The sequence below is a fragment of the Pipra filicauda genome, unplaced genomic scaffold, assembly GCF_003945595.2.
Source record: "Pipra filicauda isolate LSUMZ 115617 unplaced genomic scaffold, ASM394559v2 scaffold96_size2947999_pilon, whole genome shotgun sequence".
Lineage (NCBI taxonomy): Eukaryota > Metazoa > Chordata > Aves > Passeriformes > Pipridae > Pipra > Pipra filicauda.
The window spans coordinates 1,589,391-1,615,469 of record NW_024105164.1 but is presented as its reverse complement, the minus strand read 5'-3'; the positions used below and the strand labels follow the sequence as shown (position 1 = coordinate 1,615,469).

At 53.0% G+C, this 26,079-nt stretch overlaps 3 protein-coding genes across 17 annotated transcripts in view; 1 reads left to right on the top strand and 2 right to left on the bottom strand.

The window, feature by feature from the left end:
• The window catches only part of PSD (pleckstrin and Sec7 domain containing), a 47,448-nt gene extending 37,061 nt beyond the window's left edge, over positions 1-10,387 (bottom strand). For 3 of the 8 annotated variants that reach the window (XM_027718952.2, XM_027718982.2, XM_027719001.2), the window contains exons 1-2: positions 9,823-10,387; positions 7,252-7,370 (exon numbers count right to left, since the gene is read on the bottom strand). The gene's annotated coding sequence lies outside the window, so the exon portion shown is untranslated. Of the gene's footprint in view, positions 1-1,106; positions 1,231-7,251; positions 7,371-7,936; positions 8,129-9,616; positions 9,720-9,822 lie in introns of those variants that run through there. The other 5 variants (XM_039377901.1, XM_027718988.2, XM_027718990.2 and 2 more) reach the window with 5 other exon arrangements.
• Positions 9,650-13,816, top strand: FBXL15 (F-box and leucine rich repeat protein 15). Of its 6 annotated transcripts, none has more exons than XM_027719191.2 (4): positions 9,650-9,666; positions 11,460-11,710; positions 12,464-12,966; positions 13,322-13,816. In XM_027719191.2, the coding sequence occupies exons 2-4, from the start codon at positions 11,531-11,533 to the stop codon at positions 13,509-13,511; spliced, it is 873 nt and encodes a 290-aa protein (XP_027574992.1). In that variant the 5' UTR covers positions 9,650-9,666; positions 11,460-11,530; the 3' UTR covers positions 13,512-13,816. The 6 variants fall into 6 exon arrangements, with proteins under 6 accessions (XP_027574992.1, XP_027574985.1, XP_027574979.1 ...); XM_027719184.2 differs by lacking the exon at positions 9,650-9,666 and adding an exon at positions 9,941-9,999; XM_027719178.2 differs by lacking the exon at positions 9,650-9,666 and adding an exon at positions 10,015-10,189.
• A 752-nt stretch (positions 13,817-14,568) lies between these two features.
• On the bottom strand, positions 14,569-25,619 carry CUEDC2 (CUE domain containing 2). 3 transcript variants are annotated; one of them, XM_027719204.2, is made up of 10 exons: positions 25,589-25,619; positions 24,699-24,827; positions 21,531-21,624; positions 20,542-20,685; positions 20,162-20,223; positions 18,601-18,734; positions 17,601-17,771; positions 17,203-17,264; positions 15,467-15,527; positions 14,569-15,090 (listed from the first exon to the last, which is right to left on the bottom strand). In XM_027719204.2, exons 3-10 carry the CDS (start codon positions 21,602-21,604, stop codon positions 14,944-14,946), a joined length of 855 nt encoding a protein of 284 aa, XP_027575005.1. In that variant the 5' UTR covers positions 21,605-21,624; positions 24,699-24,827; positions 25,589-25,619; the 3' UTR covers positions 14,569-14,943. The 3 variants fall into 3 exon arrangements, with proteins under 3 accessions (XP_027575005.1, XP_039233844.1, XP_039233845.1); XM_039377910.1 differs by lacking the exon at positions 25,589-25,619 and adding an exon at positions 25,472-25,513; XM_039377911.1 differs by lacking the exon at positions 25,589-25,619 and adding an exon at positions 25,490-25,507.
• Positions 25,620-26,079: the final 460 nt, after the last annotated feature.

The window sequence follows — 26,079 nt, the reverse complement described above, 5'->3', positions numbered from 1 at the left end:
CTGGGCATGCATTCAAAGAGGAAAACTTGGGAGCTGTAGTGTGATAGCTGGGAGCTGCACATCAGTGGGGGATTTAATTTGTTCAATAAAACATCTCACAAGAAACTTGTTCCTCCTGGTTGTCCCTTCTTAGCGGCCAAAGGGATGTCCAGGGATGCCTCTCGGCCCTCGCTTTGAGCTGCACCCGGTGCAACAGGGGATAGCTGGTCCCCATGCAGGCGCTTGCCTGGCGGAGTGATGCGGTGGGAAGGCAGCAGCCAGCAGGAACTGCTTACACTGCGGGGGAAGAGCACACCCACGCCACGGGAGTGCGGGGACAACGTGCAGGAGCTGGAGGAGGATGAGAGGGAATTGGGCAAAGAACGGGACAGAGATGGGACGGAAGCAAGAGGTGCAGGGCTGGGGACTGAATTCACACGACGGGCCGTAGTTGGCGAAACCAGGCTGTGGCTGCCGGGCCACCTGACGGGGCTAGGGCGGGATGGCAGCCGGGAGATGACTCTACCCTCCCGAGGGACACGGAGCAGTTTCGGGGGATGCAGTGGTGACCGAAACGGGGTGCCTGGCGGTCCGAGGGCTGTAGGGTAAACAGGGGACCCCTTCGTGATGAGGTGTTTTGGCAGGGGACGTGCCCCCCCTTTGAGCTAAGGTTGAGCATGCTCTTCATTCCCCGACACCCCCCGCCCGGCCTCCCTCGCCCGGCACCTCCCGTCTCGGCAGGATCAGCCCTGAGTGGATGTGACATCCATCCGGATAAGGAGGGAGCCCCCCCGGCCAGGGGAGCCTGCGGAGCCTCCCGCTTGCTCGCTCCCCCCGCGGAGCCGCCGGCCGCGCTCTCCCTGCCTGGGGAGCGGCCCCGCGCCCGTCCCGCCGCACCGGCACACCGGGGCCGCTCCGCGACAGCGGCGGGGGGGGTCTCGGCCCCGCCCCGTGCCGCCGGTGCCACCGCAGCCCCGTGCAGCTGCCCGCCGGTCACCGATGCCAGAGGGACGCAGAGCCGCCCCGGTTCCCGCAACAACTGCTGCAACTTTCCCCGCTCCCCCAACGCCCCGCTCCGGCCTCCGGTCCCCTCCGCGCCCCGCCCCGCTCCGCTCCCCGCGCCTCACCGGCAGTGCCGCCGCCGCATGCTGCGCGCCGCTGCTCCGCGCTGCCGCCGGCCCGGCCCGGCTCGGCCCGTCGGGCACCGTGCGGTGCGGTACAGCACAGCACAGCACGGTCCGGTCCGATACGGTGCCACCGGCCGCAGCACGCCGCTCCCCGCCGCGCTAATCCCGGCCCGCGGCTGTCACTCCGCCCCGCTGACAGCCCCTACAGCCAATGGGAAGCCCCCGCCGGGCGCCGCGCCCCGCCCCGCGCGGTGGCACCGGCACACGAGGAGCCACCGCCGAATCCACGCCGCCGCCGGGTGCAGGTCCCCTGTGCGGCAGGGTGGGTCCACCCCCTCCGTGTAGCATCCTCCACATCCCCGGCCCGGTGTGCACACCCCCTGTGCCGGTGTGAACTTCGTGCGCTGGCAGTGCGACCCCGTATGCTGCTGTGTGTGTTCCAGTGTCCTCGTGTGCACATCTGCGCTCATCGGTGTGCATATCGCCATGCAAGGCATGTCTCTGCTCAGCAGCGTGCAAGTTACTATGGGGCCGCTGGCACGTGTCCTCATGCGTGAGTATGCACAGCCCTGTGTGTTGTGCCCTGTGCCAAAGGGTACAGGCTGCCATGTGCTCCACCACTGCTTGGGAACCACAAGGATGAGAAGATAAAGGCTACCCTGGGGCCTAGGCCACTGGCCAACATCCCCAGGCTGCTGGTCCTTGCCTTAGAGCATAGGCTCTGTGCCAGGGATTTATCTCTCCAAAGGTCATCACCTTAAGCACACCACAGCCATGTGTGCCAAGGTGTTTCAAGACACCAGGGACTTGATATCACAGTGTCATGGCACCCCCAGGATGGTAAAAGCCACGCCAATTTCAGGAAACCACTCCTAGCTACAAGGGGGGAAAAACACCCATCACTTGTATCCTGCCTCGGTGTGTGGGCTCTGCTGCCACCAGCAGCACGTGCGAGTAGAGCTCATATGGGACGGCTGGGTACCAAGGTGAGAGGTGCTGCGGCTGGGCTCCAGGCCACTGTGCTGCCAGTGTGCTGGCTCCGTGTATGGCAGCCGCTGGGACTGGCAGCCAGCACTTGTGCTCACACAAGTTGCCAGATCGATTTGCTATTAAACAGCAATTTATTACCCAGCCCAGCAATCATTATTAAATGTGTATGAGAGGAGAAACCCAAGGGAGCCGGGGCTTCACGTGTACATAATGCCTGCAAGAGGAATTTGGGAAGAGCTGCCTCTCCTTGCTGCTTTCCCCGCCTGCAGCCAGCCCAGCTCCATGCCCACCTGCGCCCACTGTCACCCAGAAAGTGTGTCTCCTTCTCCCCTTCCAGGCATGGGAACATGGGGAGAAGTCATCAGGCTGGGCAGGCTCTTCTCATATTTAATGCATCAAAGCGCTGCCATTTTCTCCTTCTCCAGACTTCTGCCTGCGCAGGGCCCCTCTTCTCCACACTGAGGACCGTGGGTCTCAGAGCTGCCTCACACACAGTCGGCTTTCCTGGCAGACTCCAAGAAGCTGGGCTAATTAGGGGCTTCACTGCTGCAGGATCAACGACCTGATTCCTTCAGCAGCTTCTTGATGGCAGGAGGGCGGGGAGAGGGAAGGCTTTTCTCTAAGCCACAGCTAGAGTGACAAATTTAACCAAGTGGAAGAGCTCAGAGCTTTCCCAGCGTGTCCATACCAGGACAAGGCACGTCTGCCTTCTCAGCACCTGCAGGCAGCCGTGCTGAGAGCTGCAGAAGGTAAGAGAGAGGTCCTTTCCTACCATCCTGAGTGGAGATCCAGACCATCCACAGAAAATACATTTCTGTCCAAAACATCCATTTACCCTGCAGTAGCAGTAGCTGTTGCTCTCCCTACCACATCCTGCTCACCTTCCCACAGCCTTATAACTCCTGAAAGATGTACCCGCATATGTGGGTCTGGCCAGCAATGCCATAAGCCCTGCTTGGAGCAGGATTTAGCCCTGGCTCTCCTGATCCCTCCTTGCTGTGAATCCCTCCCCAGATGGTTCAGGACAGGAAAGAGCAGAGAACCCCTCTGGCAGATAACAGAAGGGGACAAGGAGTCTCCCTCGCTCTACCCCACAACCCCAGTCCACTGGGCTTAGCTAGAGAGCCAGGAGTGCAGTGCACTAGGAACCATCTTTACTGTCACTTGGGTACTTCATCACCTCCAGTCCTTGCCTGCAGGTACCACATCCTTCCTGCATTAGAGTCCACTCAGCTCCATGTCATCCTTTTCAGCCTCCTGGGCTCTGCAACAGCTTTCAAGAGTTTTCTAACTATTGCAATACTGGGTTGTCTTCGTAAGCCTGCAACCCAGTTTTCACCCCCAAAGGCCAGAAGGGTGTGGGTGTCATCGGTGATTAACTTCTTGCTTGGAAAAGATCAACTTGAGATGTCATAGTGTCCCAGCAACTGTACAGATCTAGATAAAATTCAGGTGAAGAGGGGGTAGACAAGAGCTCTTTCCCGCAGTTGGCTCCAGGAGGGGCTGATGCCTGCAAGAGACATCTGCTTCAGATCAGTTTCCAGAAAGGTGCCTCTCCTGCAGCTGCAGCTCGAGTTCCACTGGGGGTAAACATCCCAGTGCACCCCAGGGCTGCTCCTCTGAGCCTAGGGGGACTGTCAGAGCTGTTTCCTGAGCAGTTTGTGCTTAAGGCACAAGGGCACAAGGGCATATTCTGCCCCACTGCTGCCAAAGTCAGTGCAGCTGTACTGTAGACTCAGGGCACGCTGTAGCCCAGCAAGTGGGGGCAGTCACTCCATCAGCAGATGGGTTCTCCTCACCCGGCTCACTGGAAGTATCATGGAAATAGCAACTCCAGCCCTGCAGTAGATGAGTCCAGTGACGGCGAGGGAAGATGAACTCCCCTCATCTCTGCATTGAGGGCTCCAGGGCAACCAATTAGGTTGCATGTGTTCCCTCAGGGCCTAGACTTAACTACATGGCTCTAATTAATGCCTTCTGCCTCTGATGCCAACACCCAACCACTTCCTAGCTGTATATTAAAAAAGCCACTGCAGCATAAGCCAAGTCTTTAATGGGCTGATGCACTTATCTGTTATTCCACCAGACTGGTGGTTAAGGATAAACAGTGAAAAAAGCCTCCCTTGACAGTCTGTTATACAAATGCTGCTTTACAGCTTAGTCAGGGTAAAAAGACAGCACTGGAGATCCTGCCAGCAGCTCCCCCCCCCCAGACCTGGAGCTGGGGAGAGCACAAGTGCACTGTTCTGTGCCTCTTGCAGCTTCCCTGTATGGGGCAGTCATGTGGGACCACAACAGGATTTTTCAGAGTGAAAGACACTCTAGAAGAGGGCAGACTGCAAAATGTCTTACCAGAGAGACGAACCCATGCAGACTAAAGCCTATGTGAGGGATAGCTGCTGCCTGCCCAATCGCCAGTGCCCTACTCAGTGTCCCAGCTCACTACCTGGTGCTCTCCCTCTCGCAGCAGGAGCACAGACTTGAAAGAGCAGAAGTATAGAAAGATGGTGTCAAAAGCTGTGCGCTGATCCTCAGAGTGGCCTGTAACAAAATATTTCTGTCATGCCCCAGGAACACCTGCTATTACAGAAATCTCCTTAGACTCTGTCCCAGTGACAGGCAGCACCTGCACAGTGAGTGGGCCTCCTCCTGCACCAGCATTGCTCTGTCAAGATGAAGACAGAAATGACAGCATGATAAAACCTGTCCTGGGGACGTGGGAGGTGGGGCCTCAGCACAACTTGAGCCATAAATAATCTCCCTACACAGCAGTTAGGGGAACAATCGTGTGGGAGTATCACTTGGTAAAAAGATGCTCAGGGAAAGACGGTCTTGAAGGAAAGCAGATTTCTGGCTGGTGAGGTGGGCTCTCCACTGAAGACAGAGATTCCTGGGTGCCAGCAGGTCATTCACCAGACCCACCTCACCATGATGAGTCACTGCATCAAAGAGACAAATTTAGTCTGAAGCAACCCAAATCACACTTCTCTGGTGTAGCCTTCCAGGACACCCTTGTGCTGCAGTACAGATCTCTAGAGCTGGTCTCCAGCTAATCTCTGCAGCAGTAAGATGTGATCCCTTCCCCACACCTTTGTCCTCAAGATTCAAATGGGGAAAGGGTGTCAGGGGAAGTAAGAGTAACGAATACAGAGCATTTTATGCAGAAATAAGCTCCAGACACATACCCTGACCTAGCACAGGGAGAACATAGCACATACAGAATTGTGTAAAAGGCGTGGAAACCCTAGAAGATTATATATTATATATAATTACAAGTATATCCAGAAAACGGAGCAAAACCTGCCATCATGGAGATGTGTGGAGATACATGCAAAGGACACACTGAAAGCTTGAATGCAGTAGATTCACGCTGCAGAACAACCCTGCGTTTGTGTGTAGCTTCTAATGCATGTTCCTCTTTCAGCTATGACTTGCAGAACTTGGCCTTGCTTTGCTTCTATTTGTTTTTTTTCAGCCCTGACTGTATAGTCAGAGTCTTTTCTCAATAAGAGAAGGAGGAAGGTGGCATGTACAGGGAAGAGCTGAACAGAAGTCATCATGTGTTCTTGTTTCACAGGCTTAAAACTGGCTTCTGGTGGCACTGTGCAATCTCAGCGCTCACTGACAGCAGAACTTGCCCTGTGAGCTCAACACCTTCTCCCATGCAACCAAGAAGTCCAGTTGTGGTCTACTCCAGCCTTGAGAGTGATGGAGGCTGTCAGACTTATCTTGCAGCCAGAGAAAAGATGGAGCCAGATCCTTTGAAAGAACCTGGTGAGAGTCCAAGGAAAAAAGAGTGTTGAGGGGCTTTACTGAACTTCTGTGATTCTCCATTCATCTAGGTCTCACATCTTAAAGGAGTGAACACTACAGAGCTACTGGTATCCTTGACAAGGTCTTATCTCTTGCCCCACTTGAGACTAGTAGAAAACTGTAAAGGAAATGCCCCCAAAGTCTTTGCAAGGACAAAGGTGTTTAGCCAGCAAGATGCCAAGCCATCATATGACGTGATAGGTCTTAGGACATTGGAATAATATTGGCTTGGCACCGTACTGATCTCCTAAAAATAATTTGTGTACCCTTTGACAGCACCAGCTTCTGGAGACCCCACCAGACTTCAGGAAATCCAACAACCTCTTGTAACACCTCTGACATGGAAATAACTGCATTTTCAATGCAAGGGAAAAGTCAAGGGGCATGAGTGGGGAAGACTCGCCTATGATAGCCAGCAAATCAGGAGCATCTCTGGGAACCAAAGACTGGGATTCCCGACTTGAGGTGAGCTCTTCTAAGCACAAGACTCCCCTTCCTTCAGGCCCCAATTTCCTAAATCTCAACTCTGCTTCCCAAAGGATGAGGTGAAGAGCAAACTCCTCCTCTAGACTCTTCAGAAGCACAGATAGGCCCCAGCACTGCCTCACAGCAGTGAGGCTGGTTGAAGCCTCTGTTCACTTCAGAGGATGTTCATGAGGATGAAGATGCCATGCCCTGGCTCTGAGAGCAGCTAGCACCCTGTGTTTCCAAGGAATACACAAGAAAGCTGCAGCAGCAGTTGTTGTGAGCTAATCTGTTTCCTCCCCCCAGGGCTCAGCTTGGTCTCTCATTACTACAGATCAGCTCAAGGCCTGACGCGGGAGCCCTGCTTTCCCTCACAGGACATCAGCGGTCACTGGGATAACAGGAGAGCCACGGACCTTACCAGTGTCCCCTGCTTGTTTAAGGTACCTGTACAATACACTTCCCCAGCTGCTCTGCAAGTACTGCAGGTGTCACAACCCAGCACTCATCAGGGCCAACTCAAAGCTGTTTTGGCAGACAGTTTGAGGTATTATGGCTCAACTACAAACGTGCATCTTGCTGAAGCTTAAAAAGGAAACTTACAGGCACCTCTCAAGAAAAATGCAGACCCACCTTAGGCAGAGCATATGCCACAAGAAAGGCAGAAGCTTTCTGCAAATCTTGACTGAGCAGAGCAGAACAAAGCTCTGGTTCTTCAAGCTTGTCTGCTTGGAGCTGTCGTTCACCGTGAAGCTACAGTGGGTAACACCCCCCACTCCCTGTACTTCAGTGCTGTACAGCTACATCACAATCACTCTGCATACAGGAAATCTTTACAGACATGAGTGTAAAACCAGTAGTGGTTTGGGATCCTTACCATTGTAGTCCTAAGTTTCTGGATTCACTGGACATCCTGATGGTGTAAAGCTGTGTCTCAGCACACACCTCTACAATACAGTAAGAGTCTCTGATGCTCTTTCTGCATCTGCAAACAACCTGGTGAGAAGAAAGAGAACAATCTGAACATTTCACATTTCACAGCTGGGAAGTGTTCGTAATTCCTAGTACCTAGTACATACGCCTCAGAAGGTGTAGCTGTAGCTGTGGCCTGCCTGCTTGCCTATCAATTCCCCCACAGGCCAACAGTTTTCAGGGCTCTCGGGACACTAATAAACCTTAGTGGCCCTAACCAGCCACCCCTGGAGCCTCCACCACTCCTGCCCATAGGCCCAGTGGCTCTGTTTAAGAGCAGCCTGGGGCTCTTCCATTAAGTGTTATAGGAGCACTGGTCTCCATCTTAGCCTAGCTAAGCTGTTCTTATGTTAGGCTGTGGGCACTGTTGATTTGGACCCTCCCCTGTAGGTTGGTGTCCTAGATGGACCTCAGCCCTGCCCCATCATCATGACCCTGCCTGTTGATCATGAGGCTGGGCCTGACTCAGTTGCCCCTATTGGGCAGGTATTGAATGACTGGTTTGTGTCTGGGGAGGCCCTGCCCTTTCAGAGGCAGTCACCCTTGCTATACCCTGACACAGCTGGCATGTTTACCCTTTTCTTCCCCACCTTGCTTGCACTCCTCTAACTGTTGAGACGGCAAAATCAGGGCTGCACTGAACTCAAGAGCTAAAGAGGGTTGTCAGAATAAGCACCCCACCGCACTTGCTGTGGTGGTGAGTCAGGAAACCGGTTTTCAGGCTGCAAGATCCAAGAGCTGTTCATTGTTTCTCAGGGCAATGCTGACCCTGAGAGCTGCACCTGAAAAAAAAGTCAGTACAGCCTGAGAGGCAGCAGTCCTCCAACCCTGGCACGGTGAATGCTGTCCTGCAAGCAGGCTGAAGTGAGCTGGATTAAGCGTGATTCCTCAGTGGTGCCGTGAGTGTCTCAGTGAAGATGGCCCTGCACTAACCAAACCTTGAGGCTCTACCTTGGCACCAGATCTTAAAGGTAGGAGAGTCTTCTCCTTCTGCATGTGCAGCACAAGCCAGGAAAGGGTTGGGATACCATGGGGTGAAACAAATACAACCATGTCTCACTTCTGCCTCTAAAATAACAGTGCCTTCCAACTTCATTGTGGTATCCAGAATCTGCCTGGGCTGACTCTCTGCCTGCCTCTGAGCCCTGCTACCAGCAGGCTCCTGCGGAAGTGACTCAGCCAGCCCAGCTGGATCAGATGAAATGAAAAAAGTAAACAGAGGTAAGTGTGGGAGCAGAGCAGGTCCCACTTGCCACACATATTGCTCAGGAAGGATAACAAGCAATCCACAGCACAGTTCCTTCAAGCAAGGACTCAACAAAAGCTGGAGGCTCCCAGCCAGGTCTGTTTTGGCACAGAAAGCCTTCAGCAAAGATCAGATGTAATTGAGCATTGCAATCCCTCGCTCGCTCGCTCCCTCACCTTGTCCGCAGACCAAGACCACTATTTCAAAACCCCTCCTTGTAGCCAGCTTCAGCCACAGGCATTCACTTAGAGGGGGAATATTAAGGGACTGCCAGCTGGCACATTTCTCAGCAGGAACTTAAGAACAGAGTGCCCCCACCCCAGGGGAAGGAAGGGCTGTCCCAGGACATGGCCAGGGGCACTCTCAACTCCCATATAAAATTTAAAATCCCTGCATTGTTTGTCCTTCTGCAAGTGAGAAAGGTACTGTGCTAACTCGGGGAGCCATGTGTCCGGGGTAGACAGCGTGGGTAGCTTCCCCTAGAGGACAGGCACTGGGGAGAGAAAACCTTTCTGCAAACCAGCTTATGCCTTGTGAGGGAATGAGCACAATAAGTTGCATAGACAGGTTATTGCTTTCCAGGGAACTCGGGAACGGGTATTGGGGACTCGTTCACTGTATGTGGGTCTTGCTCTTTTGCCAGGTGAATTTTTTATAGTGCCTATGCCAGCAGTGATCAGAAGCTTGATGCTGCACAAGGCGGCAGGGCTCAGATCCGAGCCAGAGATGGGGTCACCTGCCCAGGGCCATGTAGAGGCTGTGGTGTGCGAGTGCCGCACCAGCGGGGGGTGCGCGGCAGCGGGGAGGGAAGAGCAGCGTCTGTTTCTGCGGAGTTGTTATGGCAACCGCGCGGGCAGGAGCCCGGGCCAGTTCCCCTCGGGGGCTGCGGGCGAGGGGCCGGACCCCGCTCGCTCCCCAGGGCTGCAGGGGCGGGGAGCCAGGCGGGGGGAGTAGGCTGGCAAAGCGGGAGGATGCGGGCTGGGGGGGCGGGCCGCGGGCGGCCCCGGGTGGGGTAGCCCCGTACCGGCGGGGGAGCGGGGCCAGCGGCTGCCGGTCGGGGGCGCCGTGAGGACGGTAAGCCCCAGGCACCGGCCTTTCCCCGGAGGTCCTGCCGCTCCTGTGGGCGGGCGAGGGGTGGCATAGACCGCTGGGAGAGCAGAGAGCCGGGAGGGTGGCCGGGAGGGTCTGGCGGGGGCAGGGGGGTCTGGCGGGAGCGGGGTCGTCGCTCACCGGCAGCGGCGGGTCCGGCGGGTCCCGGCTCCGCGTGGTGCTGAACGGACAGCGCCGCCGCAATGCGCATGCGCGTCCACCTGCCCGGCGGGGCTGGGGCGTGCGCTGGGCCCGGGGCCCGGGGACAGCCGGTGTGCACCGGGACAGCCCGTGTGGACCGGGAACAGGGAACAGTCGGTGTGCACCGGGAACAGCGGCCGTGGGGAACGGGGACAGCCCCTGTGCACCGGGAACAGGGGCCACGGGAAACGGGGGCTGCTGGTGTACGCTGGAGACCTAGTGTGCGCTGGGGAGACGGGACAGCTGAGGAACTGGGACAGGCGGTGTGCACGGGGGAACCGGGGGAGCCGCGGGGCTGCAGCCACAGGTGCGCGCCGGGGAGCTGGGGCCACGGGGAACTGGTGCGCACTGGGGATCTGGTGTGCGCTGGGGAACTGGGATAACTGAGGAACTGGGACAGGCGGTGCGCCCGGGGGAGCGGGTGCGCCTGGGGAGCCGGGGCACCAGGGCCGGTGTGCGGGCCGAGCCGTGCCGCTGGGAGCCACCTGCAGGAGCCGCTGGGACACCAACGGGATCTGTGAGCGCCGTGCCCCACCTGCCCGGTGCCCCGGCCCGGCAGCCTCGAGCTCTCCCCGCTCCCGCCCCCCCGGCCCCTCCCGACCGGCCCCGATACCGCGCGCGCCGCCGCCGGGGCGCGGGTCGGGGGCGGGTCGGTGGTGCGCGCGCACTTCCGCCCGGCGCCGTGACGTCACGGGCGGCCGCCGGTGTCCCGGGCGGGTGCAGCGCGGCGGGATGGACGGACCGGGGGAGTTTCGCCGGGGCCGCAGGTACCGGGGGCAGGGCAGGGCAGGGCAGGGCAGGACTGGGCTCGGCTCGGCTCGGCTCGGCTCGGCTGCGCTGCCGCCTTGCCACGGGGCCCTGCGGCGGGGAGTGGGGCGGTGTCCAGGCCCCGGCGTGTCTCCTGCAGCCGCGGCGGCAGGGCAGCTCGGGGGCGACTCTGGGGCCGAGCGGGGCCCCGTGGGGCGGCGGGACAGGAACGGCCGCGGGCGAGGCTCCCCCAGCTGCGGGTGCTGCTGGGGACGAGTCTAACCGGCCTCCAACGGCAGATCGGGAGGCCCCGAACTGCCAGAACCTCTCTGCCGGTTCCTCTCGCGGCCCGAGGCCTCATCGCCGCAGAGGTGCCGAGTGCCCGCTCCTCGGGGGGACACCGTGGGGGGACTCCGGAGCCTTGTTGCTCCCCGCGGGAAGGAGCGGGGACCTGGTCTCTCCCCCTCGCAGGGCGCCCGAGTGGCCCGGCACTGGATGCCGGGGACTAGCTGCCGAATAGAGTGACGCTCAGATGTGAAAGCCGGGCACAGCTACCCTGCGAGCAGTGCGGTGATGCTGCAGCAGCCTCCTGCTGCTTTGCTGAGGGACAGGGACTCCATCAGCGGCTGGTAGAAAGCCCTACCTGAGGACTCCTGGAGGGCAATGCGGGCAGGTGAACTCGGATGCCTGAGCAGTGAACGTCCCAGGCTGGGGAGGAGGTGACGCAGGTGGCAGGCACATGCCCTGCTGATGGATCGCCACAGGGACTTACCCTGTGGGCTGATTGTGGGAAACGTCGCTGAGTCTTTCTTTCTGGCTGTTCCTCCTAGAGGCTCTCGGCAGTAGGTGTGAGGTGATCTAGCCCAGCTCCCGCAGTGGCCTGGCTCTCTGGTGTCTGAGGATGAGTTTGACCCCCACCAGGAGATGCCTCCTGGACCTGCCCTGGGAAGATGTCTTGCTTCCACATATTCTCTGTCATCTGCCACTGCAGCAGCTCCTGAGCCTGCAGAGGGTCAGCAAGTCATTCCAGTCTCTCATCCAGCTGTACCTGGCCAACATGCGCTGCTTTGACTCAAGCCAGGTATTGGATGACTCTGAGGCTGGGGGAGGACACAGATGTCCTACTGCTTTGGAACTAACAGGGGAGCATCTATGTGGGGAGAAGAACCTCCAGGCAAGGAGGGTAGTTTCTTCTCAGGAGCTTGGGTTAATGGCTCAGGTGTCAGACTGGACAGATGGGCTCAGGGAGGAGAGGTAGTGATTCAGGGCTCAGCAATGCCAGTGTCTTTATCAAGAGGCCCTGGGAGGAGTAAGCCTGGAAATTCCACCTAGGCCATTATGGGGCACTGGCTGGCAGAAACACAAGCCAGCTCTGGAGTGGCACAGCCTGTTGGTCCTCACAGAGGTTGTGCAATAGGGTGGGTCTGATGGGGGGTAACTCTGTGCCTGGTCATCGGGGAAAGCTTGTGCTGGCTCTAGGAGACACTGCCTAGGAGTGGGAAAGACAGGAGTAGCTGCTGTTCTGTGAGGACACAGAGTGGTCTAGCAAAGAGATTTTTGGAGAGCAGACATGTGGAGCTCACCACAAGTATATAAATGCAGGAGTGATGATGTGGGATGGAAGAAGCCAGAGCATCTTCCTAGCTTATGGCAGTAGCCTTGACATGACGTGAGGAGAGTCTGATGGTAGGGTTTGCCCCAGGATGAGGACAAGAGAGTGGCTTTGGTCACCACTGTCACAGTGGAAGAAAGGAGGGGAGAGGGTATTTGGTGAGGATCAGGCTAATGTGAAACGCTGGGGAGGTGCCTAACTCGTCCTGGGTTCCCCACACAGATCAGATTTGCCATCCCTCGAGCTGCTTTTGTTAACCTGTTGAAGGACAACAAAGTACTGCAGCAGCTGGCGCTCCAGAACTGCTCTGCCTGGCTGACGGACTGCGAGCTGCTCCCAGTCATCGAGCAGAACCACCACCTCCACCAGATCCAGCTGAAGGGCTGCGTCCAGCTCAGCCGCCATGCGCTGGTGACCATCTCGCTGAGCTGCCCCAACCTGCGCCAGCTGTCCCTGGCTCAGTGCGACTGGGTGGACAGCCTGGCCCTGCGCAGCCTGGCTGACCACTGCAAGGCCCTGGAGGCTGTGGACCTGACAGCCTGCCGCCAGCTGAAGGACGAGGCCATCTGTTACCTGGTGCAGAAGTGCAGCAGGCTCAAGTCTCTGTCGCTGGCTGTCAATGCCAATGTGGGCGACGTGGCAGTTGAGGAGACTGCCAAGTGCTGCCCCGAGCTGGAGCACTTGGACCTCACAGGGTGTCTGCGAGTCAAGAATGATTCCATCAGGTACTGAGCAATGTGGGGATGGCAGGTGACTGGGGTAGGAAGAGAACTAGAGAGGAAAGGCAGATATCTTCATGCTGAAAGCAATGAGAGCTCAGTCTGGGAGAGAAGCCACTTGCAGGCCCTTCAGGAGAGACACTGTGTGCTATTGACAGCAAATTTCCCAGCATATTATGGAGGGAAGGTCTGGGATCCAACCATGTCCCTTGACTCTCTCAGACTGCCAGGGTGCTGCTCCCAAAGGATGGTGCACGTATGGTACAGTCATGAGCGCTGGGCTGCTGGGAGTAGAGTAGAGCATGAATGGTGCACTTAGGAATCCTGACTTGCAACTTGCATGTGCTCTCTTTCTTGGCAGAGTCCTGGCTGAGTACTGTCCCAAGCTGCGCTCGCTGAAGGTCAAGCATTGCCACAACGTGGCTGAGTCCAGCTTGAGCATCCTCCGAAGCCGTGGGGTGGAGCTGGATGTGGAGCCTCCACTGCGGAGGGCTCTTATTCTCCTGGAGGACGTGGTTGGCTTCGCCCCTTTCATCAACCTTCAGATCTAGAACTGCTGCTGCCGGGGAGGGGGGGACTGATGCAACGCTGGGAACCTGGAAGGATGCTGGAACTGGCTGCTGTGGAGACGTGCAGAGGGAGAGGTCGGTCCCATTGGTGAGGCTGGCCTGAGTGGGGCTCACTCTTTCCTCTGGGGCTGTTTAGCAGCCACTGAATGTTCATGAATAGGCTTCATTGATGCCTCTGGGGAAAGTAACTCCCTCTACAGTGGCGTGGAGAGAGCGCTTGACTTGCAGGAACACCATGGTGCTGAACAGGCCTTGGCCAGGCCAGCTAATAGATAGGATTTACTATTTGTTGTATTTTAAATCTCTAAGCGGCAGCTGTCCAGAGAGCAGGGGAGTGTGTGATGGGGACTGTCCCCTGGGGTGGGTGTACAGGGCATGCCAGCAGAGCTGTGGAACAAACCAGACCAGCTGGAGCAGGAAAGAGAACAGCTACCAGCCTTCTTCTTGGGAGAGGGCAGGCCCCTCTGGGCTCTGGGAGGAGGGCAGTAAGCCTAGCTCCAGCCTGTGGCCACTGGCCAGCCTAGCACCAAAGGACTGGCATGGCCCCAGCGCAGGCAGTGTGTCTGTCCAGGCCTAGGGTGCTGGTTTAGGCTGGGGCAAGGTGGGAGATGCTCCTAACTACAGTTTCACTGACAGAAAAGCACCAAACCTAGCTGTGCTGTCACTGAAAGCAGTTGGTCATTGTCATTTGTTTCTTCCAGCTTCTGACTTAACATTTTAGTAGTGCCCAGGCCTGCTACTGTATCTTGCTCCATGTGGCATGGCTGGAAATTTGGCACTCAATAGTGGTAAGAAATGGCAGAAGCACTGGCTCTACTGTAAGCTGAAGTTTGTGGAGAGCTGCAGGTTACGTTGGCAGGGAGAGTCTAGCTCTGGAGTTCAGCCTCAGCCCTTGTTATCCGCTAGGCAGTTAATCAAACAGCAGCCACATCTTGTGGTGAGAGTAATGAGGGGAAGAGAGGATGACCCTGATTCTATCTTTGGCCCTAGGTGGGATTGGAGATAGTGTCTGTAAAGCATATGCATGCTCTGGCAGAACTACACACCAACTCACATCATCTTTATTAATACTGGCACTCAAAGCAACAGTGCACAGAGACTTGTTAAAAAGGTTGCTGCAAAAGCACAAGCCACATCTCAGATCTAAAAATGTCCCATGCAATATAGAGCAGAGAATGCCCAGGCTCCAGAGAGTCACTGCAGTGTGCCCCTGGGGGCAGAGGGATAGCTACCCATGGAGAGAAGTCTCCTCCTTGTCAACTAGGTTAGTTGAGGAAGCTGAAAACAGTGTCCTGGCTCCCAGGTTAGTTCAAGTTAGTGGCAGGTGGAGGAGTCCCTCATTCCTAGCACCACAGTCCATCCTGCCATGCCTGGCCAGTGAGGTGGAAGGCTGAAGAGCAGGAGAACCTGGCTGTCAGTGGAACTTGTACTTCCTGGCTGGTTTTAGGCTGATATAGGTTCTTTTCATCTCTTCACTCTCAGGCTTCTTGATGTCTTTGTACCTCTCTCCTTTTGTACTCACCACCTGGTTATCGATATAGCGGATCAACTTCTTGGGAGCCTGGTGAGGAAAGACATTAACACCAAGTGGATGGACAGCCACACTGCTTGAGAAAGGCAGGGGGCAAGCAGAAGTAGAACTGCACTCTGGGAGGTGGGTGGGCTGCTTTACCATCATCTGTGCTGGGAATCTTGGCCAAAATTGGAAAGGATGTTGTCTGATCGGGGGGAGCAAGAGCCACGGTAGTCAGGAATGGTAGGAACTGACAGACCCTGCAGCACCTGAGCTAAGCTAATCTTCTCTCTTTGAGTAAGAGGTTCTGTGAATGGTCCTGCCTTTGGCTGCCCTCTTGCTTTTTGGACTTTCACCCTGATTTTTTTAAACCTTGTAACAAAGGACATTCAAACTGCTGGTGAGCTGGGACTGCTCTGCTTACCTCTTTGGGTGGAGCTGGCCGATGTGTTTTCTGATCATCTGCACTATCCACCATCATGTATCTGAAACACAAGAAGCATTTAGTAAACACTGCTATGTTGCCTGGGGCTACTCACAGCCTGTATCCCTTCTCCCCTGGATGGTTTGTGGCTGTGCAATGCGTCCTATGTGACTAGATTGCAGCAAAGAGCACTTGATGTTCCCAAGTGGATGAAATGGGCAGAAGTGTCATCCTTCTGGTGAGAATCCAGCAGGATTCTCCTGGAGTAGCATCCTTGGCTATATGTGAAAGGTACTGAAAACTCAGGTGGCTGAGAATGCTGATAGCCACTGCAGAACTGAGAGAGGTGCTGAGGTCAGGTGTGCTCTCCCATTGGGGCAGCTTTGCTCCTTCTCAGTCCAAGTGATGGCAGCCAAAGGAGACAGGTGAGATTAGAGGACCAATCTGTCTGCTTCTGCTCTGAACGATGGTGTTTCTTTCACACTCCATCTCCTACTTGACTATGAAACAGGCCTGTGCTGGAAGCAACTTCATAAAAGCATCACCTCATTTCCTATGTGACTGAAACATCAGGGTCCAAGCATTTGCTTGTTGTACTGCTGAGTTGCTACTCTGAGATTTTGGTGCTGGTTTAGCACAGCTGACCGTGACTGCTCCCTCAGTAGTTAATATAGTTGCTCATGTGTATCTTCAGCTATGGCGATCTGCTCTCTGTACCTGTGCTTGAGTGATGTTTAAAGTACAGGATGTTGCCAAAATGTCATTAAACTGAAGTTCTCAGAAACATAACAAGGAGCTGGTGCTTTTTTGTTCCCTCGCCTGTCACTGACGTGAGCCTGGACAGGAGGTGGGCAAGGACAGAGATTACTACTTCTGCCTGGATGCTGTTCTGCCTTGCGTTATCTAGCCCACCAATTGGTTATTCTGTCACTGGGGAGAATGTAAAGTGGTGGAAAAAATGTGGCTGGATAGATGTGTGGAAGCTGCCTGCTCATGAAAGCTGAGATCTTAAAGCAGATCGATGAAACCACAGTGTGGGTTCTCTTACTGAGAATTAAATGCTTTTAGAAATAAATATAGGTAAACCAATCTATAGATACTTTCATTCCCAAGAAGCCTACAGGGGGACTTCAGAGAGGTTTCTTTAAATGCACTAAATTTTCACCTTCAGCAACTGAGATTTAATCTTCTCAGTGTTGTTGTACAGACAGCCTCTTAAAGATATCTTTAGCCTTGTTTGGACTGTCTCCAAGGATAGAGGTATGAATGAGTTCTACAAACGCTGTAGTTCTACAAATCACCATGTGTTTGTTACCTGAGCTGCAGCATGATGTTTGTGCCTTGAAACTTTAACCAAGACCTCAGCCAACAGTACTGTGATTTACACTATATCTGCAGGAGGCTGAAACCTCACACACAGCCAGTGTTGTGACCCAGCTGGTACAGGTAATCTGTTTCTGTGCTAGAGCTCTAAAAATACCAAATCTGTTTGTTTTGGTTTTTTGTTTGTTGGTTTGGTTTGGTTTTTTTGTAGTTGTTGGTTGTTGTTTTTTTTTCCCCCTCCAGATGATGATTGTATTTGTGTTTAGATGTGTTCAGCTATACCCAAATCAGTTTCACAGCCTCCTTCTAAGCATCTTGCAGCCTAAGTTCTTTATAGACCACATTGTTCCCAAACTGCCACCTCCTCCTTTACTGAGAGCAAAATGAGGGGTTCTTTGCTGTTGGGTACTTACTTCTGTAGGATAACCTGTTTTAGTTCCTCGTGGTTGGGTGTTCTGCGGGGCCGTGCCAGTTCCTGGGAGGAGACAAGGTGGGTGTATGAACAGCACAACACATGGAACATACAGTTTCCCCCTGCTAGCTTGGTGAGTTCAGCTGCTGGTGGAGCACTCCAGCCTCTGTGGGAAAGCAGTGCCAGCCACACCTCCACTGGGCTGCTAGATTGGTTGTGGGCACAGCCTAATACTAAGAGAGCCAAGGGAGGGAGAGGGAGGGGCTGTTATTCTGGGTGATCCTCCTGGCTCATTGTGCAGTCAAAGCTCCTGCTTGTGGGAGACAGCTGTGATGCCTGTGTGTCCCTGAGCTCTGTTCTGCTCCTTGGCCCACTGCCACCCAGGTCAGAGTACAGTACCTTCACACTCACACCTGATGGGCCAATTTCCACCTTCTCCTCCACAATTAACTGCACTGCCTCCTCCAAGTTCCCCAAGGCCATGGCAAGAGCCTTCTCTGCCTGGCTCACGGTACAGGCTGGGAACATCTCCAGTAGCAGCTCCAACCCATCCTTCAAGTCATCGTCTTCCTAGTTGGAGCAAGAGACAGCGGTAAGTTGAGGATGCAGTGAGGAGAGGGCTAGGGCCTCTGGTTTTTCACTGTCAGGAAATTCAGCCTGCCTTTCGCTGAAGGCTCTCTCTCCTTACAAATGTCGCTAAATCCCATTCCCGAAGCTAACAGGGAAATGTATCCTTGGAAAGACAAACCATTACTCTTCCTTAATCTCCTCCCTCTGTTTCAACTTACTTTCAAGTAGGGCTGATGTGAACTGACTCATCTGTGTGGCCATGCTATGTGTCTCCTTAGGAGCGAGCTTTCTGGACACTGTGGTGCAAATGCCTGAAGTCGTGCACACCTTGTGAAGTTGTGTGTGCTTTGATCAGAAAAGGAAGGAGCTGCTAAACACTGACCTGAGGCTACAGCAAAAGGAATCACCATAGCAGCATTTTCTAGAAAGTTGTGGATACAGAATGCTGCAGAGCAGGAATAGATCAGAACTGGAGAAAGAGCAAACAGAGCATAGGGGAGGAAGGTGGGAGATATACACCAGGTGCTGTAGTGCTGTGGGATCTCTGAGGGCACTGGGACAGGCTCTCAGTGCCACTGCTCTGGCTCATCCTTTCCAGCTGCTGGAAAGGATGAGCCAGAGCATTGGCTCATAGTCTTCTGTCAGCACATAATTTTCTGACACAGTCTTGTTCAGGCCATACAATCAGGAGATCACAGACACGGTGATGCCTGGTCACCGCCTATGCTGTGGTTCCTTGCAGAGCTGGAAAATGCCCTCAGGTGGTGCTGGTAGCCTAGTGCTCTGTGACTGTCCCCAGTGTTCCTGCTCCTCTGCAGGGTACTCATACCTGGGCCCTGGCTCCGTCTGTTACAGTGCACAGCCTTTCCCCGTTGCAGGCTCCAGCTCCAGGCTCCTGGCCCTTGGTGAGGTCTTCAGAGGGTGCTTCACTCCTGCTTTCCACAGCCTTTTGGCCAGGTTTTTCTTAAAGACACATTGATATCTCCTGAGGAACAGTCCCACTAAGGTTAGAGCTTTGTGCTTTCTGTTGGCATTAGATTGCTAGTGCATCATGTGCCAAAGCAAATCTCTTACGTGACAAGACTTGGAAGCACTACTGTTCCTTCTGCCCTCAGCGAGGACAGTTGCAGCTCTGCTCACACTGACCTGCAGGAAGGCAGTGCTAGCACATGCTGGCGTGCCCGACTTCTGCATTTCCAGGCTGTAGAGGGCATGGGCTGCTTGCAAATTCAATTCTACCTTTCCATTCTTGGTTCTCTAGTGCTTTCGTTGTGGATACTTAAGGTATTTTTCTTACATTTTTTAAGAATTCCCTGCTTTTTGCTCTATCTTTGAAATAAGGTGTGGTTTTGATTTTAAATTTGGGAATACACTGTGGTAGTCTCCAGACTGCATGCAAGCCAGCAGATCCTGTGATCAGGTTACTCTGATGCATCTCTTTTTTACAGGCTGTTTTTTTGTCACTGCAAGAAGAATCATTTCACGTTTTCTCTGTCCTATCTAAGACTGGAATGGTGCTTTCCTTCCATGCTCTGGCTACATCAGGATCCTCAAAGGGTAGGATGCAGGATACCAGAGCAGAACAGTAGATTTTGCCAAGTTCAAGAAAGCAGCAAGTAAGATAAAAGACAGGACTGTCTGTTCTACACTGTGTACCCTTCTGGCAAGACAGCAAAGATGTTACTAGACAAGCAAAACCCAGACTTGTACGCCCTGGAAGGCTTAATATCCAGGCACTTCAACCTGTCTGTTCTTTAGTGGGAAGCACCTGATAGAGCAGTCCAGCTGATCTGTGAATGCTGAGGTTAAAAAGGGCCATTGGCATAGCGTAGTCTTGTGCAGAACAGAGCACATCATTCATATTGCATCTGTGCCAGGGTCCATGGATGAATGGGAAGTGAGCTTTGAGGATGCTAAGTCTAGATGTGATACATGTATTCAGCTGGATACTTTTTCTGATGATGCACCTGATAAAGGCTGCTCAGTGGTAGTGCCACTTAGGCAGATGGGTATCAGAGGCAGGCAAAAATCCTCACTTTCAGAATTAACCTACAGCATAATTTCAACAAGCAGCCCTGTGTCTGCTATTTCTTCCTTGTTACTCTGGATTTGATCTCAACAGAGGTATTTGGAGAACTGATCGTGTGTTTTTCACTCCAGTATGTCTTGGACAGTATTCCGTATGACTCCAACCTCCCATGTGTTGACATCAAAAACCTCACTGAACATTGAAAAAACCCCCTGTCAATCAATTCAGGCTACCTTATGAGATCTTAACTGTGGCAAACAAGATTGTATTTTATCCTGTGACATTGCTCAACTCCAAATATGAAGACTGAAAACATGTACAGAATATACCTTCTTGTGCTGAAATAGTTTGTGTAACTCACCTTTGTTGCGAGCTTCACCAAGCCTTTCTGAGAGGGAGAACATCATTTCGCAAACATCCCCACTGCAAGAGACAGAAGCTGTATTATTAGTGTGAGAAACAAAAGCACTAGCCAATCCTCCTTGGCAACCTTTTTATAGAAAGACAAGGCTCGATGGGAGGCCCAATAAAATCAACTGGTATTTCAGATGGCCAAGGACCTACTTGCAAACTATACTGGGGTTAGCATCTGTGTATTCAGGCAAAGACTGACTTAATTGCACAGGTTTGGTACTAATACATCTTCGACTGGGTATAACAAAATAATTTATGGTACTGAGGGGCCTGGGTCCAGGCCCTCAGTGCATGACATGCACATAAAAAGCAGCAACAGTTACATACCTGTGGATTTCTGCAAATCCAGGGATATATGCCTCCATCATTTCCACAAAGGTGTCCATGTCAAAATTCTCCTCAGAGGACTCTGGTGAGCCCAGCTCCTCCAGGACACCCGTGATATAAGAGAAGAAAACATCATCCATCCCACTGGAGACAGAGAGAAGACAAGATGTGGCAGCAGTGTCAACAGGACCAGTTTTTCTTCTCTCAACATCCCCATTCCCCCTAACCTCCTGTCTGTTTAATATGGCAGCAGAAGGACCTATGTGGAGTGTATCTTATGGGCATATACCACCAGTAAAGCCAGGTAGCAGGTGGCCACTGGTTGAGTGGGAAGCATTAACAGATAAAATACTGCATGCAGTTCTGCCTCCTGGGCAGCACTGAATGAAAGACCCAGTGTGCCCAGAGGCTCCTGCAGGTGCTTCAGCTGAGCTAACCAAAATATTCCAAGTGCTCAAACCCTTGACTGACTGACTATGCTGACTGGCGTTTCAGGTGAGGTCATCATATGCTGTCAAGCTACACTCTCTGTGGGATGCAGTGTTCTCTGCTTGCTGCTCTCCACACTTGTGTCACCACTGGCACCAGCTGCAAAACCAGCTGCTATGTTCCAGCCTCAAGGCAGCTGTATCTCTGCATGTAGGCAGAGTTCAAAATAGGAGAGCCCTGACATAGCATTATCCTGCTCAGAAAGCCCTTTGGGAGCACTGTGGAATGAAGGAAATCCCATATTCTAATGGGTATTACTGGACAGGAAATTAATCATCTTGGTCATCAAAGAAATGACACTGCTAGATTGCAATGCTAAACTATAGCTGTTCAAGCATTCCTCTCAGAGCCTGTGCAAATTACCTCCATCCTGGATCTGGCTTAAAGAAAAGCAACAAAAAGTACGGGAAAGCTACAGAGTTCAATATAATGGGCAGAGGGACAATTAATGCAGAGTTCAAGCTAGAACAATGCTATTGGATCTGCCTATCTCAACATACCTGAGATCTGCTGCAGGGATGTGGGACTGGATGAAGCGTGTCAGTGTGTCTCGAATGATTCTTTCAAGCTCCATGTCTCTCTAAACCTTTTTCTCTAAAAAAGAGGAGGAAAAAGAAAACTCCATGTAATTTTAAAGGCAAGAAGTAGATCAAAATATCAAGATCAAAATGCAGGTATAGGCGAGTGTGCTCTTCTGATCAGAACAATTCACAAACGCCTCCAACGTCTTGTTGTCTCTGAGTAACAGCAGGCAAAAACATCCATAAAAAGTAGCCGTATGAGGATCCACTGGAAATACCAGCCCAAAGCAGCCCAACATCTTGGGCCTCTTCTGACTGTGTTGATGCTGGAGGTATGCAGCTGTACTGTACGTTTAAACTGTCACCTCTGGGAAGCAAAGCTGGAAATGCAGATGTGTCCAGCTGCAGGGGCTCAGGGACACCTTCTGAGCTGGAACACTGTGTTGTCCAGTGAGGAAGCAATGGGTAGTGGATTTGCACTCTCAGTACAGAAAGGGGTGGACCTTCCAGCTAAAAGCATTTGCAGCAATGCTTGGACTTGACTCAGGAACGAGTGGGAGGAAGAGTAATGTCTCCTAAAGAAAGGACAACCTAGAGCATATTTTACAGGGAAATACCAAGCAGGGCACAGATGACTAGTCTGCCAGCCAAAATATCAAAGGTCTCCAGGTCAGGCACAGACTGCCAGTGGAATCCTGCCCAAACAGGAGCCCGTTGTTGTGCTTGGTAAATGAGCCATTCTACAGTTGATGCAGCTACAACAAGGGGCACTTGATAACCCAAAACTCAGGGGAGCTCTAAGAATCACAGAGCTCCTACAGAAGCCATGGCAGAAAGGGGCTGCCCACAGCCCTCCTTTCAGCTATCAGTACTGAGCCTGGACTGAATTGGGTGGAGAAAAGCTGTTCCTTAACCATTCCTTCCCACTGGGGTCTACAAAGCTGTTGGGTGGACAAACTCCTGGTACAAGCACTGAGTTCTTCTAAGGAAGAACCGGCCCTGCATACAGAGAAACTGATGTGGTCATTGGCCAGAGAACTTCCAAAGGTCAACATGCTCCCAGCAGTGCAGCTCCCTCATTTCAACCACACTAGGACATGACCAGGTCTGTTTGACACAGAACTCGTGGAGCAGTCACGTGGCTGCTGACAGACAACTCCCACATTTCCATGGGAATCAAAAAAGGTTTGGCATTTCCTGAGATGAGACTTTCAGAGCTAGCAGGATATAAACAAAACCACCCCACGCACTCAGACAAGTTTAGAATTACATAATTCAGGACACCGAAACACTTTATGCATTATACCTTCAAATGCCACACTTTTTCTAGTGGTGACCTGCAATAGATTCACTAGAAGAGCTTATCCTATGTGCCCAGTTTGTGTGGGAGCGATTTATAATACACAAATTGATCTAAAAACCAAAGGCAGGAGAAATCAGTCTCCCGAGAGCTCAATTCTCTTGAAAAGATGTTACCACAGTTTTAAACTTCCAGATGTAATTGCAATGTGGATTTTAAGATCACTACAGTAGTTGTCAGCTGATTCAAATGTATCTATGAAAGTCCTTCTGCAATTCTGGTTGTTATAATGTGGGCTCTGTGTAACATGTTGCACAGAATCTATTTTTAAAAGTGTACAATAAAGAAATGATACTTCTATTGCTCTGTTCACAGCTACAGCCTCACAGTTTTGCACTGTCAGAATAAGAGACCTTCAGGTCTTGGAAATCCCTGTTATTTTTCTGGCAGTCTTTAAACACTGGGGTTTACTATTAAAGAATGAGCAGTGGAGCACTGTATGTCATCTCATTAAGATAGGCTTGGTTTGAAATATCAGGACTGCTTACTTGATCCACGTAACACTGCGTGGCATATGTATTTCCTCATCTCAGGTAGAGAAAAGTGGTATCAGTTCTCAAAATGTGAATGCAAAAGTTATTCATTTTCTGTGCTAGATACTTTGACCAGCAACTGAACAGAGTTTCCCAAGCTACTATCAAATCTCGAGAACCTAGCAATCCCCATCACCTTTGCATTCTCCTTCCTAACATGTTACTGTCAAATGTAGGGGGTTTTTTTTGGTAAAACAGATGTAGTAATAATATCTCTCTAAAAGTACCATTATCTTTCTGCTATCTATCTATATAAAATAACTACTTATGCTATATTCAAGAAAAGTTGGCTTACAATTCATACAAATCTACTTTCCTCAAAAAGGGTGAAAATCTGGAATGTTTGCATACAGGTAGATCATTTTGGACAGCTCTTTCAAGTCAAGCTTCAGTAATGATTCTCAAATAGTCAATGTGATGGGATGGGATTGTGCCTTGGACTTTATATTAACAAGACAGACTTGAGGAGAGCAATTTAGGAAAATGTTTTTGAGCTAAGAGGAACTGCCATTTGGATGTATATCAACTTTTATGAGATCATTAATTTGCCTACCAGTGACTAGAGGTTTCTGCAAGTGGAAGGAGATGGGTGTTATATGCCTTGGATATTTCTCAGAGCAGGTTGGAGAAAGTTTAGGTAAATCTGATCTGACTGAGGGATTGATTAAAACACCTTGCTAAGGTTCATGTAGCCCAAGTAATGGGACAGGGATGGTTCACTATGCTCTCTGAAAATTGGTTCTGAGAAAGCACAAAGCATGTCTTATGCTGCTCAGCGTGTCTGTGCTTGGAGAAGTGCATTTCTCTGGGATATAAGGCCCTCTCGGTGCAGCCTGTGACATACAGCCTCAGAGGAAATTTCTCAGAAGCCAGATTGGCAGGACAGAGAACCAGCCATGGCTATAGTCCACTGAACTATTTACCTCCTCAAACTTTGCTGGCCTAAAAGAAAATTTTCCAGGCTAAGTAACACCTTACAGACATAATTTCACTGCTTCCATTTTTTGTTTGTCTTGCTAATGAAGTCTCTGAAAGGACTTTCACAGTGTGGTTACTATGGGAAAGCAGGCTGAGGTCACTGTGCTTGTTAACACAATTAACTGCTTAATGCTCTGAAATGAAAATAAGGACTAAGTTGGAACTTAGTCCCAGTAAATTACAGTAACGTTAATGCCAGTGGCCAGACTCTTCCCCTCCCTCCAGATCTACACTGGACAGCTGCACTGGGGTGCTCTGCTGACATGGAGCCCTTACCTGAGAAGACGTGCCACCTGTGCGAGGACCTTCGCTCACAGCCAGTGTTTGTGAAGTCACTTCAGTGCCTGCAGGAGAGTTGATGGTCCATCCAATGAGTGCCTGGCCCAAGCCATGAATGAAGAAGCCCTTTATGGGAAAGGAAAGCTGAATTAGCTGGAGCGGGAGAACAACAGAATCACTCTGTATTCTGGTATCTTTATGTCACTTGTGACCGTTTCCTCTAATGCATATGGTACAGCTTTACTTTTTTTTTTAATAAAATGTATCCTGTGGAAGGCTAACTGGGTTGCGAGATTAGTGTGCTTGTCAGCCTTCAAGTTCACTGACATGTCGAGATGTTCAACATCTACAGTTTTTGTATCAAGGCCAGCAGCGGTCCCTGCATATCACTCGAATAATCCAAAGGCACTGGTGGCCTCATCAGCGTGTCAAACGAAGCAGGAGCTGTTTCTCAAGGCTTTAAGGAGACAGCCCAGAGAGCGCTGCTGGGTGTCCGTGCTGTGGCGGGTCCCCACGGCCGGAGCCCCAAGAGCCCCACGCGGGGTGCGACGAGCGGCTGCTGCCCCTGGAGCGGCCACACCGGCTGAGCAGCCCCGGGGCCGGGCGAGGATTGCCTCGGCAGGGCTGGACAGCGAGGCCGCGGCGTGCCCGATACTCGCGGTGCGCGGACGAGCCCCCCCCCACCGCCGCGCCCCGCGGGTCGATCCCCGCACCGCGGAGGCTGCGCGTCACCCTGCCCGGCCGCCTGGGCCGCCCCCCGCGCTGCCGACCCCGCAGTTAAGCCCCACTCCCTCCCGGGTTCCCGGGCTCCCCGGCCGTGTCCGTGTCCCGGTCCCCGTGTCCCGGGCGGTGACGGGCGCGCGCCGCCGCCGGGGGGGGGGGGTCACCTGATGGCCCGCGCGCTCCCTGCCCTCCCCTGCGCGCGGGGCTCGCGCGGCGCGCTTGAACGCGTCACGTGGCCGCGCCCGCCGCCAGCCACGGCTGCGCGCCAACGCGGTCCCCGCGCCGCCATCTTGACTGCGGGCAGGAGCCGGGCAGGCGGGGACGGGGCGGCCCCGGGAAAGGCTCGCTGGGACTGGCCTCCCTGCAAAGTGCAAGGGACAAGTTCCCTGATGAAAGTAGAACACTTCGAAATGTTTCGGCCGAGCTGCAGTGCCTCTCGGGGCGCTTCTCCCAAGCCGAAGCCCTGTCAGGGATGCTCCCCGAGCTGCCGCCCGCGGAGCTTGGAAGCTGCGAGCAGGCTGTTTCCATTTCCATTAAAAAGCCGCCCCGCTACACCCAGGCTTGACAAGCTGCTGTATGATCCTTCATTCTGGCGATCTGGAGGATTGCTGCGTGTTAGGGCAGCCTCAGGCTCTTCAAGAATCCCAGGATCAGT

What these genes read in the sequence shown, in the direction of transcription:
- FBXL15 (XM_027719191.2), top strand. Translation starts at nt 11,531, where the DNA reads ATGAGTTTGACCCCCACCAGGAGATGCCTCCTGGACCTGCCCTGGGAA. An exon ending in GCTGCTTTGACTCAAGCCAG is followed by an intron (nt 11,711 to 12,463) that starts GTATTGGATGAC and finishes TTCCCCACACAG; the next exon opens with ATCAGATTTGCCATCCCTCG. An exon ending in GTCAAGAATGATTCCATCAG is followed by an intron (nt 12,967 to 13,321) that starts GTACTGAGCAAT and finishes CTTTCTTGGCAG; the next exon opens with AGTCCTGGCTGAGTACTGTC.
- CUEDC2 (XM_027719204.2), bottom strand. Translation starts at nt 21,604, where the DNA reads ATGGAGCTTGAAAGAATCATTCGAGACACACTGACACGCTTCATCCAG. An exon ending in GGATTTGCAGAAATCCACAG is followed by an intron (nt 20,224 to 20,541) that starts GTATGTAACTGT and finishes TGTCTCTTGCAG; the next exon opens with TGGGGATGTTTGCGAAATGA. An exon ending in TGGTGAAGCTCGCAACAAAG is followed by an intron (nt 18,735 to 20,161) that starts GTGAGTTACACA and finishes TGTGTCTTTAAG; the next exon opens with AAAAACCTGGCCAAAAGGCT.